The following is a 20,154-nucleotide window of genomic DNA, read 5'->3' as shown; positions in this document are numbered from 1 at the left end:
TCACCCTCGGACTTTGAAAGAAGCTCATGCAGAACTTGCCCTCCCCCTAGCAAAACTGTTCCAGAAGTCTCTTGATACCAAACAAGTCCCTCAAGACTGGCGAAATGCAAATATTACACCTGTTCACAAGGGTGGAAGCAGGATCTGTGCCGCCAATTACCGACACATTAGTATCACCTCGACAGTCGGTAAAATCCTCGAAGGAATTGTGAATACCCCTGTTATGAAACGCCTGATTGACAACAAACTACTTACTGATAGCCAACATGGATTCAGATCTGGACGCTCGGTTGAGACAAATCTTATTGATGCATACGAATATGTCACCGAACTCGTAGACCTGGGTATCCCTGCTGATATGATCCTATTAGACTTTGCAAAGGCTTTTGACAGTTTGCCATCACCGTTTGAAGGCAAAACTCTTAGCTACCGGGATACATGTGGAGGTTGTTGAATGGATGATGCAGTTCCTCTCAGGAAGAAAGCAAAGAGTTACAGTGTTTGAGGATAAGGGGCAATAATTCCTCTCAGAAGTTACTGGAGTTGATAGTGGCGTGCCCCAGGGAACAATCTTGGGCCCAACACTTTTCAATATTTTCATTAATGATGCTCCACAGCAATGATGCTGTAAGAAATAAGATGAGCATTTATGCCGATGATTCAAAGCTTATTGGGCCCGCGGAAACGACAGCAGAAAGAGCCATCATACAGGAAGACCTGGATTCACTTTTCCCTTGGACCCGCCAACGGAAGCTTGAGTTTAACATTCAGAAATGCAATACAGTACATTTCAGGAAAAAGAATGAGAAGTGGCAGTACCATGTGAGTGGAGGGGATGGGTCTAGGCAATCGATTGGTTCTTCAGCAGCTGAAAGAGATTTGGGAATAGTCATCGATTAAGAATTAAATTCCACAAACACACGCAAACAGTGGCTGCCAAAGCATCTCAGACCCTTGCAATAACTACTTGTATGTGTTTCTCTCACTCTCTTTGCCTGTGTGTATGGGTGGGTGTTTGCTTGTCCCAGTGCCTGTCTTAGTTGGTTTGTTTGTCTGAATCTATATATTTGTATGTGTTTTTTGTCTCTCTAACTCTCTTTGCATGTGTGCCTGGGCGGGTATTTACTTGTTCCACTGCCTGTCTTTGTGGGTTTGATGTTTGAATCTATGCATTTGAATGTGTTTTGTGTCTCTCACTCTCTTTGCTTGTGTGTCTGGGTGGAAGTTTGCTTGTCCCATTGCCTTTCTTTGTAGGTTTGTATGTCCGAATCTATATATTTGTAAGTGTCTCTCTCACTCTCTTTGCCTGTGTGTCTTAGTGGGTATTTGCTTGTCCCAGTGCTTGTTGGTTTGTATGTCTGAATCTATATATTTGTACATGTTTTTTGTCTGTCTCAATCTCTTTGCATGTGCGTCTGGGCAGGTGTTTGCTTGTTCCACTTCCTATCTTTGTTGGTTTGTATGTCTGAATCTATGTATTTGTATGTGTTTTTGTTTCTCTCACTCTCTTTGTCTATGTGTTTGGGTGAGTATTTCCTTCTCCCAGTGCCTGTCTTTGTCTGTTTGTATGTCTGAATCCAAGTGATTGTATGTGTTTTTTGTCTCTCAGTCTCTTTATCTGTGTGTCTGAATTGGTGTTGGCCTGCCCCAGTGCATTTCTTTGTATTTTTGTATGTCTGAATCTATGTATTTGTATATGTTTTTGTCTCTCTCACTCTCTTTGCCTATATGTCTGGGCAGGTGTTTGCGTGCCAAAGTGCCTATCTTTGTCGGTTTGTATGCCTAAATCTATATATTTGTACTTGTTTTTTTCTCTCTTACTCTCTTTGTCTGTGTTTTGGCTGGTGTTTGCATGTCCCACTGACTGTCTTTGTATGTTTGTATGACTCTCTCACTCTCTTTGCCTATGTATCTGGGCAGGTGTTTGCATGTCCCAGTGCCTGTCTTTGCTGGTTTGTATGTCTGAATATATATATTTGCATGTGTTTTTGTCTCTCTTACTCTCTCTGCATGTATGTCTGGGTGGGTATTTGCTTGTTCCACTGCCTGTCTTTGTCGGTTTTTATGTTTGAACATATGATTTTGTATGTGTTTTGTCTCTCTGACTCTCTTTGCCTGTCTGTCTAAGCGGACGTTTGCTTGTCCCACTACCTGTTTTTGCCGATTTGTATGTCTGAATCAATATATTTGTATTTGTCCTTCTCACTCTCTTTGCCTGTGTATCTGGGCAGGTGTTTGCATGTCCCAGTGCCTGTCTTTGTCGGTTTGTGTGTCTGAATATATATATTTGTATGTGTTTTTGCCTCTCTTACTCTCTTTGCATCTATGTTTGGACGGTTGTTTTCTGGTTCCACTGTTCGTCTTAGTCGGTTTGTATGTTCGAATCTATGTATTTGAACCTGTTTTTTCTATCTCAGTCTGTTTGCCTATCTATCTGGGTGGGTGTTTGGTTGTCCCAGTGTCTGTCTTATCCGGTTTGTCTCTCTGACTCTATATACTTGTATTTTTTTTGTCTCTCTCACTTTCTTTACATGTGCGTCTGGGCGGGTGTTTGCTTGTTACACTGCCTGTCTTTGTAGGGTTTGTATGTCCAAATCTATGTATTTGTATGTGTTTTTGTTTCTCTCACTCTCTTTGCCTATGTGTCTGGGTGGGTGTTTGCTTCTCCCAGTGCTTGTCTTTGTTCGTTTTTATGTCTGAATCTAAGTGATTGTATGTGTTTTTTGTCTCTCACTCTCTTGATCTATGTTTCTGGATTGGTGTTTGCATATCCCAGTGTTTTCTGTATCGGTTTGTATGTCTGAATCTATATATTTGTATTTGTTTTGTGTCTCTCGCTCTCTTTGCCCGTGTGTCTGGGCGGGTGTTTGCTTGTCTCAGTGCCTGCCTTTGTCGGTTTGTATGTCTGAATCTATGTATTTGTATGTGTTTTTATGTCTCTCTCACACTCTTTGCCTGTGTGTCTTGGCGGGTGTTTGAATGTCCCATTGCCTGTGTTTTTAGGTTTGTATGTCTCTCTCACTCTCTTTGCCTTTGTATCTGGGCGGGTTGTTGCTTGTCCCAGTACCTGTCTTTTTCGGTTTGTATGTCTGAATATATATATTTGAATTTGTTTTTTTATCTTTCTCTCTCTATCTTTGCCTGTGTGTCTTGGCGGGAGTTTGCATGTCCCACTGCCTGTCTTCATAGGTTTGTATGTCTGAAGCTATATATTTGTATGTGTCTCTCTCACTCTCTTTGCATGTGTGTCTGGGCGGGTGTTTGCTTGTTCCACTGCGTGTCTTTGTCAATTTGTGTGTTTAAATCTATGTATTAGTATGTGTTTTGTCTCTTTCACTCTCTTTGCCTGTTTGTCTGGGTGGGCGTTTTCTTGTTCCACTGCTGTCTTTGCCGGTTTGTATGTCTGAAGCTATATATTTGTATGTGTCTCTCTCACTCTCTTTGCATGTGTGTCTGGGCGGGTGTTTGCTTGTTCCACTGCCTGTATTTGTCGGTTTGTATGTCTGAATATATATATTTGTATGTGTTTTTTGTCTCTCTCACTCTCTTTGCCTGTGTGTCTTGGCGGGTGTTTGCATTTCCCACTGTCTGTCTTTGTAGGTGTTTGCATGTCCCAGTGCCTGTCTTTGTCGGTTTGTGTGTCTGAATATATATATTTGTATGTGTTTTTGCCTCTCTTACTCTCTTTGCATCTATGTTTGGACGGTTGTTTTCTGGTTCCACTGTTCGTCTTAGTCGGTTTGTATGTTCTAATCTTTGTATTTGTATGTGTTTTTGTCTATCTCAGTCTCTTTGCCTGTGTGTCTGGGTTGGTGTTTGCTTGTCCAAGTACCAGTTTTGTCGGTTTGCATGTCTGACTCTATGTACTTGTGTTTTTTTTGTCTCTCTCACTTTCTTTACATGTGCGTCTGGGCGGGTGTTTGCTTGTCCCACTGCCTGTCTTTGTAGGGTTTGTATATCCAAATCTATGTATTTGTATGTGTTTTTGTTTCTCTCACTCTCTTTGCCTATGTGTCTGGGTGGGTGTTTGCTTCTCCCAGTGCTTGTCTTTGTCTGTTTTTATGTCTGAATCTAAGTGATTGTATGTGTTTTTTGTCTCTCACTCTCTTGATCTATGTTTCTGGATTGGTGTTTGCATATCCCAGTGTTTTCTGTATCGGTTTCTATGTCTGAATCTATGTATTTGTATTTGTTTTGTGCCTCTCACTCTCTTTGTCTGTTTGTCTGGGCAGGTGTTTGTTTGTCCCAGTGCCTGTCTTTGTCGGTTTGTATGTATGAATCTATATATTTTTATTTGTTTTTGTCTCTCTCACTCTCTTTGCCTGTGTCTGGGCGGGTGTTTGAATGTCCCATTGCCTGTGTTTTTAGATTTGTATGTCTCTCTCACTCTCTTTGCCTGTGTATCTGGGCAGGTGTTTCCATGTCCCTGTGCCTGTCTTTGTCGGTTTGTATGTCTGAATATATATTTGTACGTGTTTTGTCTCTGTTATTCTCTTTGCATGTATTACTGGGCGGGTGTTTGCTTGTTCCACTGCCTGTCTTTGTCAATTTGTATGTTTAAATCTATGTGTTTGTATGTGTTTTGTCTCTCTCACTCTCTTTGCCTGTTTGTCTGGGCGGGCGTTTCCTTGTTCCACTGCTGTCTTTGCCGGTTTGTATGTCTGAAGCTATATATTTGTATGTGTCTCTCTCACTCTCTTTGCTTCTGTATCTGGGTAGGTGTTTGCATGTCCCAATGCCTGTCTTTGTCGGTTTGTATGTCTGAATTTATATATATTTGCAAGTGTTTTTGTCACTCTTACTGTCTTTGCATGTATTTCTTGGCGGGTGTTTGCTTGTTCTACTACCTGTCTTTGTCGGTTTGATGTTTGAATCTATGTATTTGTATGTGTTTTGTCTCTCTCACTCTCTTTGCTTGTGTGTCTGGGCGGGCGTTTGCTTGTCCCATTGCCTATCTTTGCAGGTTTGTGTGTCTGAATCTATCTATTTGTATATGTGTCTCTCACTCTCTTTGCCTGTGTTTCAAAGTGGGTGTTTGCTTGTCCCAGTGCATGTTCTTGTTGGTTTGTATGTCTGAATCTATATATTTGTATGTGTTTTTTTCTGTCTCTCTCACTCTCTTTGCATGTGTGTCTGGGCGGGTGTTTGCTTGTTCCACTGCCTGTATTTGTCGGTTTGTATGTCTGAATATATATATTTGTATGTGTTTTTTGTCTCTCTCACTCTCTTTACCTGTGTGTCTTGGCGGGTGTTTGCATTTCCCACTGTCTGTCTTTGTAGGTGTTTGCATGTCCCAGTGCCTGTCTTTGTCGGTTTGTATGTCTGAATATATATTTTTGTAGGTGTTTTTGTCCCTCTTACTGTCTTCGCATGTATTTCTGGGCGGGTGTTTGCTTATTCCACTGCCTCTCTTTGTCAGTTTGATGTTTAAATCTATGTGTTTGTATTTGTTTTGTCTCTCTCACTCTCTTTGCCTGTTTGTCTGGGCGGGCGTTTCCTTGTTACACTGCTGTCTTTGCCAGGTTGTATTTCTGAATATATATATTTGTATGTGTATCTATCACTCTCCTTGCCTCTTTGTCTGGGTGGCTGGTTGCTTGTTCCACTGTCTGTCTTTGTCAGTTTTTATGTTTAAATCTATGTATTTGTATTTATTTTGTCTCTCTCACTCTCTTTGCCTGTTTGTCTGGGCGGGCGTTTCCTTGTTCCACTGCTGTCTTTGCCGTTTTGTATGTCTGAAACTATATATTTGTATGTGTGTCTCTCACTCTCTTTGCCTCTGTGTGTGGGCGGGTGTTTGCTTGTTCCACTGCCTGTCTTTGTCAGTTTGTATGTTTAAATCTATGTGTTTGTATGTGTTTTGTCTCTCTCACTCTCTTTGCCTGTTTGTCTGGGCGGGCGTTTCCTTGTTCCACTGCTGTGTTTGCCGGTTTGTATGTCTGAATCTAAATATTTGTATGTGTCTCTCTCACTCTCCTTGCCTCTGTGTCTGGGTGGCTGTTTGCTTGTCCCAGTGTCTGTCTTCTTAGGTTTGTTTGTCTGAATCTATATATTTGTATGTGTCTTTCGTCTCTCTCACTCTCTTTGCCTGTGGGTCTTGGCGGGTGTTTCCTTGTCCCAGTGCCTGTCTTTGTTGGTTTGTATGTCTGAATCTATATATTTGTATGTGTTTTTGTCTCTCTCACTCTCTTTGCCTGTGTGTCTTGGTGGGTGTTTACATTTCCCACTGCCTGTCTTTGTAGGTTTGTGTGTCTCTCTCACTCTCTTTGCTTCTGTATCTGGGTAGGTGTTTGCATGTCCCAATGCCTGTCTTTGTCGGTTTGTATGTCTGAATTTATATATATTTGCAAGTGTTTTTGTCCCTCTTACTGTCTTCGCATGTATTTCTTGGCGGGTGTTTGCTTGTTCTACTACCTGTCTTTGTCGGTTTGATGTTTGAATCTATGTATTTGTATGTGTTTTGTCTCTCTCACTCTCTTTGCTTGTGTGTCTGGGCGGGCGTTTGCTTGTCCCATTGCCTATCTTTGCAGGTTTGTGTGTCTGAATCTATCTATTTGTTTATGTGTCTCTCACTCTCTTTGCCTGTGTTTCAAAGTGGGTGTTTGCTTGTCCCAGTGCATGTTCTTGTTGGTTTGTATGTCTGAATCTATATATTTGTATGTGTTTTTTTCTTTCTCTCTCACTCTCTTTGCATGTGTGTCTGGGCGGTTCTTTGCTTGTTCCTCTGCCTATCTTTGTTGGTTTGTATGTCTGAATCTATGTATTTGTATGTGTTTTTGTTATTCTTACTCTCTTTGCCTATGTGTTTGGGCGGGCGTTTCCTTCTCCCAGTGCCTGTCTTTGTCTGTTTGTATATCTGAATCTAAGTGATTGTATGTGTTTTCTGTCTCTCAGTCTCCTTATCTGTGTGTCTGGATTAGTTTTCGCATGTCCCAGTGCCTTTCTTTGTTTGTTTGTATGTCTGAATCTATGTATTTGTATGTGTTTTTGTCTCTCTCACTCTCTTTGCTTATGGTTTGTAAGTTTTTTAAGTTTGCTTATTGTTTATGTATAATATTTGTTTTTGGGAAATACACATCTATTTTTTGGGAAGGAAGGGAGGCTGAATTTTATTCTGGGGTATATTTCACGGGAAGGATTTTCCGTGGTAAGGGAAGTTTCAAGAGGGACTTTACTTTTTTTTGAAAAAACTTATTTTGTGGAAAGTGTTTTAAAATTAATTTACTAATAAAGCACACAGAATGATGAAATACATATGAATGTGTAAATGCTTTTCCAAAATTATGGCTCTTTATGAATTTATGCAAATTTATTTTCTTGCAATGTCCTTCTTTTCTGATAGGGCTCTTTCCTTCACGAATTCATCCTATTAATTCAAAACTGATTGCAAAGAAGACAATTTTTCTTTCTTTTCGTTTTGGTTGATTAACGCCTTATACGTTTATTCAGAAGGATCGACTTAATAAATTCTTTTGCAGTTTTTCCAAAGTATTCCTAATTTTTGCAATTTACTTTTAATGGGAATTTCGCATGGCGTCATGAATGAGCCCTCTGTTATCTTATAGGACCATATGTTAGATACGATCGCCCCTGTGACGTTATTCATATGAAAAAATAATCCAAAATTAAGGATCTAAATGATTTTTCCAACTTCATGACCTATCAGATTTTTTTTTTGGGGGGGGGGGGGGGGGGGGCAAAAAATTTTAGTTTGCCTTTTCCAGAAAAAAAAAATATCCTGCCGTTTTCGAGAAAAAATATACAATCATTGCTCTATTGAAGAGACTAGAGTAGATATATGGATTAGATTATGCTTACGCGGTCTTTGGTAGCTGAGTGCCAAAAAAAAGACTTGGGTGAAAAATAAGCAAACCACAAGCTAAAATTATATGTGACAAAAAGTTATAGCTTATTGCTACAGTAGTGTGGCTTTTCCTTTAAGATGTTGTTGCCTTTGGGAACCAATAGAAATTTTGAATTTCTACGGGCGTAAAGCTTCATCAAATTTATCTAATTATTTTTGCTTGTCTAATTCTTACAATTAAACTTGGCAACACCGACAAAAATGTGATTCTGCTTTAGAGGCCATTTTCACGAGGATACAAGCTGGATGAAAATCCAGTATCCACGTGAATTTGTGTTTTCAGGATGGATTTTTTCAAGGAGAGTATGTTTTTGCTTCCATCCTCCTCTATCTCATCACTGTTGAACTTGATAAAGAGCCTTAATTCAACTTTGCCTTTCGACCACAGCATATTCATAGAAACTCTACAACAGGGTTGACGCCTAGTGAAAAAATCACTAGATTTTAAGGATTCTTTTCAATAATCTAGCGATTTCTGTGCTGATTTAGTGATTTTTGTTAATGCAACATCAAAAATTACTAAAAATAAGGATAAATTGTTAGGGGTGGCAACCCTGGTCTACAGTAAAGAAAATTTCTACCTTCTCCATTAAAGATTTTTGGACACTTCAATCTCGCACATTTCTTCATGAATCAGCCTCCGCGTGTGTGCAATGACGAATTAATCAATAGTTTTGTACCTTTGCGGGCTGTGAAGTGTCCCATTTCTAAAAAAAAATTCTCTATTGTAGAGTACCTATGCTGTGCTTTCGACCAGAGTAGAAGAGGATGGAGAAATCCACCTTTTTATTGAAAAAATTGTTGTTTTCACGAGGATGGGAAACATGAGTTCAACTCTCATCCTCGTGAAAACGGGCCCCTAAGATATGAATAGACCTAAGACGAGTCTAGGGGGGAGGAGGTATTTTTATGTCCTTTGCACGATTAAAAAACCACTATTTCTTAAGGTTTTCAACCTATTTTTCAAAATTCCCATGAATCACTTTTCAAAATAACATTTTACTATTAAGACTAATCGAGATGTATAGTTACCATTCCTGAATCTGTTTGAAATGGCAATTTTCCTCACTAAAATAAGTCAGGGTGTCAGGGGTTTGAATCAAGGGTTTATTACCATTTCCTTGGCACGTTTAGCATGACTTCATTTCCCTTTTTAGGTTCCTGTTCTATTGCCTGAAGAAATTGAATCGGTATTGCTAGGGTCAGCCATCCTTGCCCGATTTGCTGCTGGTCATTCTGAAAACCTTACAGCTGTCATTATGAAGATGTCTGGTTCAGCTAGTTCAGTTACACCAAATGTTGTGACCAAGAGGTTTGTTGGATTTTACTGATTTTGATAAAGTATTTAGGTAAAAGCTAATACCCCCTCCCATGTTCTATATTTAATAAAACTTTGTTGCCAGATTATTTTAATTAATAATTCTATAGACTGTGAAGTAGCAGCTTCACAAGTTAAACAACACTACTTTTCTTTTCTGTTGCCAAAATGTATATCGTGTGTATATTTTAATGATGGAGGGGTTGAAAATGTGATAATTATCATATATAAGTGAGAAAACTGAGCAATAGGTAAAACAGAAGGAAAGTAAAACAAAACTAAAGCTAAAACAACAAGCTGTGAAAAAAAAAATTTCCGATGAATTTTCTTAAAACATATAAAGATTCTTATTTTAAGCGGTATGTAATCTGAGGCAGCTTACTTTTACCTTTTTTGTGCTTAACTATACGCATTTTCGAATGGCTTAAAGTAGAGCATAAATCAGGCTGACGTAGAGCAAATTACAGCATACTTTTTTGGTTCTATTTGGCACAGAAGGGTATTATTTGACCCCCCCCCTCTCTTTTCCGGTAAATATGATTTATTTTTGAAAACCCAAGTTTTCCGTTCTTTATTAAAGTAATATTAATTCTTTTATTAATTAATAAATTAAATTAATTAATTCTTTATTAATTAATAATTAATTAAATTAATTAATTCTTAAAAATTAATTCTTTATTAAGGCACTTGGGAGATGCAGACTCATGGTACCCTTCGACGCAGAATGAAAGATTGACGACTTAAGAATCTTCGGTTACTAGAAAATATGGTACTATATACACTATAAAATTGTTTTTCGAGCTTCATTTTTATTCCAAAAGTGACCAAACACTGCTCAGTGGGTTTTTCAACTGCATTTTTCATCAGGAATATAGATGTTTCTGCCACCAAGAACCCCATTCATTTCTCAGGCTGCTTCAATTTGTTGACAAAATGTCAGTAATTTGTCAAGTATTTAGTTTGTCTATTTATTTGTCAAATTGTCAATTTATCATTTTTATGAAATGGTACATATTTACGAAAAAATAAAATTCTTCGATATTATCGTAAAATGCCTCGATTACATGGTTTGTAGTTCAATTCACAATCTTGGGCTAAAATTTGTACCGGATAGCAAAAAAAAATGGAAAAAAATAATAAAAAATCTCAATTCTTCTTCGACCAGGCTACCGTAGTTACATTTTTGTCAGGTTATGCTTGTCGTCGTTTTATCTTCTGACAGGTATGTCAGCTGGAAATTACTGCCATCTGTAGAGACCAATCGCTACTGACCCTATCGCCAATTCACAAAAATTTAGAGGGGGGAGAATGTATTTTTTTTTAATCTAGGAAGGGAGGGCAACTTTTTGTCGAGATCCTGAGTAAAGAAAAAGGGTTGTTATGATGAAAATACAAAAGTGTTGTTCTATTCTCGGCACTGTCTGCTGGCTCTTTTTAAATAAAGTCGGTGATGGACCTGGCATGATAGAAATAAGCACATTGTCCTCTAATTCTCAATTTGGGGCCGGTAGGACTGGGGCCTATCTACTACCAAAGTTACATAACTCCATTTGCAGCTCTTTTTTTCCAAAAAGTGAATTCCCGATTTTTTGTCATTTTTTAAGACACACACAGTTTTGTAAATTCCACTTAACCAATTTAAACTATATGGAATGATTTTCACTGTCCTCGGTACTTAAAGAAGATTACAATCTCGTTTTCACACAGTTATACCTGAGCTTCGTCTAGTTAGATGATTTTTTTTCCGAATCGTTGATGAGCAAGAACGTGTTTTCACTGGCTTGAATTTCACTGGCCTTCACTGGCTTCGGGAACGATATGGAGCAACGGAAATCGTCTTTAAGATCACAAGGAGCTCAGGTTAGCTTCAAGGACACTTCACGCCTGTTTTGCGGGTTTTATATTGACACCGAGAATCATCAAAGACCGGTAACCCAGTAAAGATCTTGGAATTTGACGAATCTGTCAAAAGTATAGACGAAGACCACACTGGGTTTCCATAATAAACATCAACAACAAGAAGAATAACAGGGAAATCTTTCCGCAAGACAATGAAGTTCTATATTTGAATTAATATCTCCACCCTATGTCCAAGGACAAAACATAAATATATAAAAGAAAAGAGACTTACATTAAAATATGACCCTCAAAACTAAAATGAATTTTTTTTAAACAGTCACAGCATCCTTACTTCAGCGAAATTCAATCAGGACTGATAAATAAAGTGAGATGAAATAATGCAATTCATTGAAGTAAAAGAAAAATAGTTAAACACACGCTTTCAGTTTAAATCGTTTTTAATTACATTTTTATATAAAGTATTTAGTGAGTATTCCCCCAAATCCCTATTTAAGGAAATATTATTTTTATTTGGAGTCTGATTTCATTTGCTTCTCGAACAACCTGTTTTATGCCTAGGTCATTGCTAATAAGGGGGATTCTTCACAAAGTACTGTGTGCCTAGGGTTATCAAACACATGGCGACTTAAGAATAAAAAAAAGTATTAACACTATTAAAATTCAAAGCTTTTGTAACATCATCTTTATAGTGATGTAGGCGTTTTTCTAAATTATGATCGGTTCTACCTATATAGTATTTACCACAGTCGCATGGTATTTGATAAACCCCTCTTTGGCGAGTAACTAGGATTTTATCTTTACCAGAGTTTAGGAATTCAACAAAATATATAATAAAAAAAAAACAGTAGACACTTGCACAGAAGCAGTTACAAAAAGACCTTCGAGGTTAGCTGTTAAAAAGGCAAGATTAGCACTTAAAGTGTGTTTTTATTTTTATTTTTTCTTCAATGAATTGCCTTATTTCAGTATAGTACCTTCCGAACATTATTCTTGTTCTTCTTATTTAAATTATTATAATGATTCTTTAGCAGAATCTCATCACCGGAATCCAATTCCCGGTCCTGGAGCGGTCTTGCTTCAACAGAGTCTCAACTCCGGGTCCCACAGATTAGAATCTTACGTAAGGTTATGGAGAGAATTACCTATGTAGTCTGTAAGTCTCTTTACTCTCGAGAGTATTAATTTGAAGTAGACAACAGACCAGGTAATCGCAAGTTTGGACAAAATTCGACTGCTTCGTCAGAATTGTCGACAAACAATAGTTTTGTCTAACAACTCAGGGTCCCGTCCGGGTAGAGATCGATCCTGCTGGGCCTCTTAAGGGCACCTTCTAAATCTTATATAAATTCTAGAAAATTTATATAAATAAGGCTTGATAAACTTAAATAACCAAAGTAATTCTAGCTATTTTGGCGAAAAATTGTTTAAAAACCAATTAGACATACTCTATAGTTAGTGTAATTATAGTTAGTGTGATTCATATGTATAATTAGAATATATTATAGTTCTCAGTATCATAGGCAGCGCAATGGCGCTGCCTAAGTAAAGAACGATGTTGGCACAATGTATTATTTTTTTTTCCATACCAGGACTCTTCGTATCGAAGGAGTTGCCGCAGAAATTTCGAAAAGGGCTCATTTGATTGGAAATTGGAATGGCTAGTGCCCTTTCTAATAGTCGAAAGTGATCGGAGGGCAACTAGCCCCCCCCCCATGCCCATCATTCCCCCAAACACATCCAATCAAAATTTTGGTATAGGCATTTTGTTCAGCGTAGTTGATTTCCAGATAGAAAATATTTTTTGAAGAGGACATTCCCCCAGAACCCTCAGGGCAAGGGTTGTAAGCTATGCCCTGGGGGCATATAAGGTTTTTATAGAAGGCGTTGTCATAGAAACTTTGAAAAAGGCTCATTCGATTGGAAATTCAAAGGTCAAGGGCCCTTTTTAATAGTCAAAAGTGATTGGAGGGCAACTAACCCAACTCTCACCCCCACCTTTTCCCCAAACACATCCAATCAAAATTTTGAGATAGCCATTTTATTCAACGTAGTTTTAAGTTCTGGGAATAAGGTCTTTGAGGATGACACCCCCCCCCCAAAAAAAAGCACTCAGGACAAGGGTTGTAAGTCATGCCCTGGGGCCATATAAGGTTTTTATAGAACGCGTTGTCGTAAACTTCAAAAAAGGCTCATTCGATTGGAAATTGAAATAGCTAGAGCACTTTTTAATACTCGAAAGTGATTGGAAGGCAACTAACACCCCTTCCACGCCCACCATTTCCCCAAACACATCCAATGAAAATTTTGAGATAGCCATTTTCTTCCACGCAGTTTAAAGTTCAGGAAATCCAACCTTTCAGCAGGACACTCCCCCCATTGTCTTCAGGGCGAGGGTAATGCCCTAGGGGCACTTAAGGTTTTTATTGAAATATTTGTCGAAGAAACTTGAAAAAGGGATCATTCGATTGGAAATTCAAAGGGCTAGTGCCCTTTTTAATGTAGTGCCCTACATAACTTACAACCCAGAACAAAATCTGCACTTTACTAAAAAAATACAAATGAATGTGCATTGTCAGTTTAATATACATATACTGATATTTAGTAATCAAAATGTTAATATTATTTGATTCATTAAAGTTATAAAAGTAAAAACATTTATATTTTTTTCAGTAAAGTGCAAATTTTCTTTAGGCCTTGGGAAGGCATAGGGATTTTGAGCCCAACTTATGTTAATTTCTGCTCGTTTTGAGTTTGACTCGGTTATTTATTGTAATTTCTGTTCGTTTTGGGTTTCATTTATTTATCGATGCTGATTTGTGGTAGTTTCAGGCTTGGTAGATTATTTGATTTTATTTTTGCTCATTTTTGGTTTAATGGAGTTCTTTAATTTTCTTTGAAGAACTTATTTTGTGGAGTTTTTTTTAATTAATAATTGATGACTATATTTAAAACTGGTTACTGATAATTGTAGTATAATTACGTGTTAGTTGCTGATAACCATATATATATATATATATATATATATATATATATATATATATATATATATATATATATATATATATATATATATATATATATATATATATATATATATATATATATATATATATATATATATATATATATATATATATATATATATATATATATATATATATATATATATATATATATATATAGCATATATATATATAATATTCTACGCTCACCAAACCTAACCTAGCCTGTCATCGTCAAACCTTGCATTAAATTGAACAAGTTGACTGGCAACACTAATTCCACGGAGAAAATATATATATATATATATATATATATATATATATATATATATATATATATATATATATATATATATATATCCAGGATTTCTAAAAGGGGGATTTGAATTAAATTTTTAGCAAATACGGAAATTTCTACTGCTAACTTCTAATCAACACTGCAACAGGAAAATAGCCAGGATTTCATAAATAGACGGAGAGAGATCCATGAAGTGATGGGACTATTTAAAACAAAATGTTTTACCACAAAGGGGCAACCTTTAGCGCAGATTAGGTTTCACAATAATCTGTGGTTTTTGGCAGTAATATTGCGCCATGCAGCGTCGAATCTTTTATCTTCTGGGTAAGGAAAGATATTCCCTTGAATTTTTTCTCTTTTATACTTTTTTTTGGGCCACAAAAATGTTCTTCGAAATTTGATGATGACGAAACCTTTGTTTTTCTTCTAATAACTGGTGGAACAGTCTTGTTCAAGAATACATCAAACGTCTATTAAGAACTGTTTCTCCTGAAATTCTTAGTGAGTTTTCAGAAAATTGAAAGACATCAAAAGAATTGTATTTGTATTATAAGAAGAATAAAAATCAAAGCTTGTTGTTATTATTGTTGTAAATATTCTGCCAGGAACAGCAAATTACGTAAAACTCCTTATCAGAAAGCATTTTTTTTATGATTCATCAAGTTAACCCTCACAATTCTTTTCATTATCTTTCTAATTTCCGGTTACGTGCAAATTTGGTATTTGGAATGTTTCAGAATTGTGCTAAGATTATTTAAAATTATTTAATCATTCTAGTTACCAAGTTTATTGTCAGTTGCTAATCAAACTTGTTTTGTCCAGGGCATGTTTGGAGCCAGAGGGAGGGCCCCTCACAAGATCCACCAATGGCCTTGCCATAATTTACTATAGCTTAATTATTATACTTTAATATGACATAGCAAAAGTCTTTTGCTTATGCCGAAACAAATGATTTTAGTCAAGCCCATTTCTAGGATTTTCTTTTTTGGAAAAAGGAGAGGGGGGGGGTTCTTTTGATTCTTTACATTCAGTTCTCGCTTTAGATATCTAGAAAATTTAATTTAGCTGCGAGCCTGCATTCATGCCAACCACATAATTTATCTTTTAGAAAATATTGATAGAACTGAAATATCAATGCGAAGCGCCAAATTTCTTTATAAATACTATAAGGTTATGGCGTTGTTCAAATAAAACTTATTTTTACCTTGATTATCCTAATACACTGATTGTTTTTTTTTCTTTTCTTTCTCAAATAAACAATCTTTCTCTAATTCTTACCACATAGTTAATGCTGTCGTTTCTTTTACAGATCTATCATTGAACAGGCTTCAATGCAAGTAAGTACATAAAACATTGCATGTATTATTTCTGTAACGGCTGCAAATTCAACTATGAAATTCCACAAGATTCTCAATGTGAAATATAAAAAAAGACGTCAAAACCGAAAGCGTCGTTATCAAAACAAAAGAGTACATCTCAAATATTCTACCGAAATTTAGAGATTTCTCTAGTGGATCTTTATCCAGATGACGATCTAGAAGTAGCGTATGTCATTTAGAAGAAACTGAGATAAGGTAGTTTGGCTTGAATGACTGGATTTAAGGCTAGATGGCATTCTTTACCACTTTCTGTTGAAATCGTAGAGGTGAGTATCGCTTTTTGAGAGGCACGCCGCCTAGAGTCTCAGGCAGGTTGATTAAGTTTTAGAATTGACATATTACCGTTTCATCGCCTGGAATCACGGGCAATACTTCCGCTTTAAATGACAAATATTATGAGGTAGAAACGCTACGAGTCCCCTGGACTCGCAGGCGAACGGAGAGATCTATAGTTTTCCAGGTGTTTGGGTAAACGGCGGGAGTAACTATGATTTTGTTATTGATCAAGTAAATGTATGTTAGCTTTTGGAGAGGAGCACCGGCCTAGAGTCTCAGGCAGGTTGACCAAGTTTTAGAATTGACACATGGCCATTAAGTCGCCTGGAATCGCGGGTGAACAATCGTAGTGCTTCCGCTTTAAATGACTAATATCATGTGGTCAAAAACACTTCAGGCTTTGTAATCTTGTTTCTGTCAGAAACTAAGATTAGACGCTTATTACTACACTAATTTTAGCAACTAGTCCTAATTTTTTATTTTTTTTTAATTACATAGAAAAAATGCAAGGCAACACCAAAAGCTAGATGGCATTGATTTTTTTGGCCGATACTAGTGCCAGTTTTTACTATTCTTTGGCCTCACTCCTAGAAGGACAGTGTAATGACCAAGTTAGACTAGCGATGCTTGTTGATGAGAATGGAATTAAAATAATATAGCCAATCAAGTTAGGCTATATTCAGCCTATGTTGGCCTTGAATATTTATGGCTGCCAATCAGATTAAAAATCGGTACACTGGTGCAGGTTGTTCTTAGGCTCGAGCATAATCCCCGATCACGATAAGAAACAACAACAACTAAACTTTGGAAATAATACATGAATACGAAACTAACAGAAACTTTATTAGAAGAGTACTTAGCAGCGGAATAAAATACAGCTGAAAGAAAGGAACATGACAATAATTAATACTGATAAATAATCTAATCTAAACATTGGCAAATTTTTGGTTTTTCTCTAAGAAATTTTCGGTTTCAGGGGATTTTTTCGATTGAGTATTATCACTGTCACAACATTTTTGAACAACTGGTATTAAGAAACTGAATATCGCAGATAAACCCAAAAACCCTCCAGCTACATAAAAGGGAATGTCGTAGGAACCCGTTGTATCGTACAGAAAACCAGCTATGGGTGGGCCGACTATGGCAGCGAGACCACGGAAAATGCAAATTATCCCAAAACACTTCGTCAGTTCGTCGATACCAAACAAGTCGACAAGGACAATTGATGTCAGTGCGATAAAAGCGGCTGAAAAAAGAAGAAGAAAGAATTATAAAAAAAAATAGGTATCCTATTACTAGACAAGACGGAGACTTCTACTTCTACTACTACTACTTATATAAGAAACTATAAAAAATGATAAAAAAGTTAAGAGCCATGGCTGATTGGAGAAATAGACCACAATAGACAATCTGAGTGAGAGGCAAAGCATAAACCTTTTTCGGAATTGTATGAAAATGGTGTAATTTCACTTGTTGATAGATAGTCTATCGTCCATCCATCCTAGGGTAGAACTAAAGTAGATAGTCATGGGATAAGGGTAATTCAAATAGTCTATGAGTTTCTATGAGCTAATTGAAGGCCATTAGAGACCCCAAATAAAAGGTTATGAAAGATTTATGTTGACCATGTCCACAGGACTTTGAAGACAATTGGGCAACTTAGACTGTTCTTATTATATGAGCTTTGCCTACTGGGGAAACCTAATGAAATTGCAATAGAGATGATCGAGATTTTTGGGTTGACTCGTGATGGACAATGTATGCAAAATGGTGGACTTAATTTGCCCGGCACACAGGCGAACAAGTGACCTAAGCCTATTAGACTTGCCCGCTTAGAGTCTCGGGCAGATTACCGTGTTTCAGGATTGACACATGACAGACAAGTCCATTGGACTCGTAGGCGAACGGTGAGACCTAAAGTTTTCCAGGTGTTTGGGAACGGCGGGAGTAACTATGACTCTTATTTGACAAACACTTGTGTGTTGGCCTTTGGAGAGGCACGCCCGCCTAGAGTCTCAGCCGGGTTGACCAATTTTTGGAATTGAGTCGCCGTTGAGTCGCCTGGAATCAAAGGCAAGCAAGTGGCCATCCGAAGTCTAATAGGGCTCGCCTACCTAGAGTGTCAAGCCAGGTTTAGCACCCAATTTTTAAGCTCAGGCAGTTGCGCTAACAAAAAATTGATTAAATATTGCTTGTCCGAAAAGTCGCCTGAACTCGCAAGCCAACAGGCGTCCAAAGCCTAATAGGAGGGCCCGCCTGTCAATTTGTATCTATCAGAAGAGGGCAAAAAAGTCGCCTGGAAAAACAGGCGACCAAAGACTAATAGGATCCACCCACCTGGAGAGTATGGCGGGTCTGGTGCAACTTCTCCCTAAAAACCGCCACTTCGTGGTTCCAATCACTATTTGTAAACACTTTTTGCACACAGAGACTGAAAATGCTGCAAAAAATCCTATGCTGCAGGGTCAATCATCATCAGATGATGAAAGGAATCAACTGGTTTTGCATGGTTAGGTTCCCCAAGAGTTGTGTCTGGTACCATTTCTTCTTAAGAAATATTTTGAACTATGTTCAGCCAGAAGTTTGTCAAAGATAAATTTTAACTGTGTAGTCTGGTGAATGATTTTTAATTTATATAAGTTGTCTAGTAACACCTTTTCTTAAAAAAGAAAATTCAGACATCTCAATTATCAATTTCAGATTAATCTGGTTGACACATCCTCTCCCTTTCCTAAAATTAAATAAAAAAACAAGTTTTTTTTAAACTGAAAGTAAGGAACGACGTTAAAACTTAAAACGAACAGAAATTATTCCTTATATGAAAGGGGCTGTCCCCACCTTAACGCCTCGCTCTTTACGCTAAAGTTTTTTATTGTTTAAAAAAAAAGAGTTGTGAGAAAGTCAAACTTTAGCGTAAAGAGCCAGGCGTTGAGGAGGGGATAGCCCATTTAATATACGTAATAATTTCTGTTTGTTTTAAGTTTTAACGTCGTTCCTTACTTTCAGTTAAAAAAAAACTTGTTTTTTTTATTTAATTTTTGAACGTTTTTGAATTAATCGAGGTTTTAATATTGGCTCACCGTACATGAATAATTAAAACAAAATTTGTAGATTAATTTTGTTTTTATTTGCTTAAATGGCTTTCTCGAAACTTGATAATTTATTTACGAACGTTTTTATTAGTAATAATTATACGTAACTTACGAATTAACTTACGTAATGAACTTCTATGTTCATAGATTTTTAATTCGTATATTAGGGGGTTCGCCCCCTAGTCAATACCCTGCTCTTTAAGCTAAAATTAGAATTTTGTTCCAATTCTTTAAAAATGACCGCTTTATGACAAAGGCCGTTAATTAGAATAAATAGCTCTTATGAAAGTACTAAAAAATCTTTGGCTTAAAGACCGAGGTATTGACTAGGGAGTGAACCCAATCATATATGTAATATTTTCTGTTCATTTAAAGTTTTGATGTTGCTGCTGTTGCAGTTGAAAAACTTGTTTCTTTATATTTAATTTCTGATCTTTTTTAAATAATGCTGGGAAGTCTGGCGTCCCCTTCATAGCAATGTCCCTTCCCCCATGAAAACTTCCTTCATGGAAACACCCTCCCACATAACCCCCGACCAACCCCCCCCCCCCGTCTGTATACTTCCCAATAACCAATACTATATGTTCACATTGGGCAAAGTTCATAACTTCCAGCCCTCCCCCCGGGAACTTCAGGGTGTTAAGTCATCCTAAAAGACATACTTATAATATTTTCGAACATGCTGAACAAAATGGCTATCTCAAAATTTTGATCGGATGACTTTGGAAAAAAATGAGCGTGGGAGGGGGCCTAGTTGCCCGCCATTTTTTTTTTTTGGTCACTTAAAAAGGGCACTAGAACTTTTAATTTCCATTCCAATGAGCCCCCCACGATATTCTAGGACCACTGGGTCGATACGATCACCCCTAGGGAAAAAAAACAAACAAAAAACAAATAAATATGCACCCGTGATCTTTCTTCTGGAAAAAAATGCAAAATTCCACATTTTTGTAGATAATAGCTTGAAACCTCTACAGTAGAGTTTTCTGATACGCTGAATATGATGGTGTGATTTTCATTAAGGTTTTATTGGGGGCCTTTCCCCTTTTTTTCGAAAATAGGTCA

At 37.1% G+C, this 20,154-nt stretch overlaps 1 protein-coding gene across 3 annotated transcripts in view; it reads right to left on the bottom strand.

Annotated features, from left to right (window-relative positions):
* Positions 1-16,819: 16,819 nt before the first annotated feature.
* Positions 16,820-20,154, bottom strand: part of LOC148956111 (monocarboxylate transporter 14) — an 84,487-nt gene continuing 81,152 nt past the window's right edge. For all 3 annotated transcript variants that reach the window (XM_089094599.1, XM_089094670.1, XM_089094756.1), the window contains exon 14: positions 16,820-17,243. In XM_089094599.1, the coding sequence (XP_088950725.1) occupies positions 16,924-17,243 (320 nt within the window). In that variant the 3' untranslated portion in view covers positions 16,820-16,923. The remainder of the gene's footprint in view (positions 17,244-20,154) is intronic.

This window comes from Artemia sp. Qi Xiang Cuo, chromosome 1 (genome assembly GCF_049724085.1).
Source record: "Artemia sp. Qi Xiang Cuo chromosome 1, ASM4972408v1, whole genome shotgun sequence".
NCBI classification, from domain to species: Eukaryota; Metazoa; Arthropoda; class Branchiopoda; order Anostraca; family Artemiidae; genus Artemia; species Artemia sp. Qi Xiang Cuo.
This window is presented reverse-complemented; position numbering and strand designations above follow the sequence as displayed.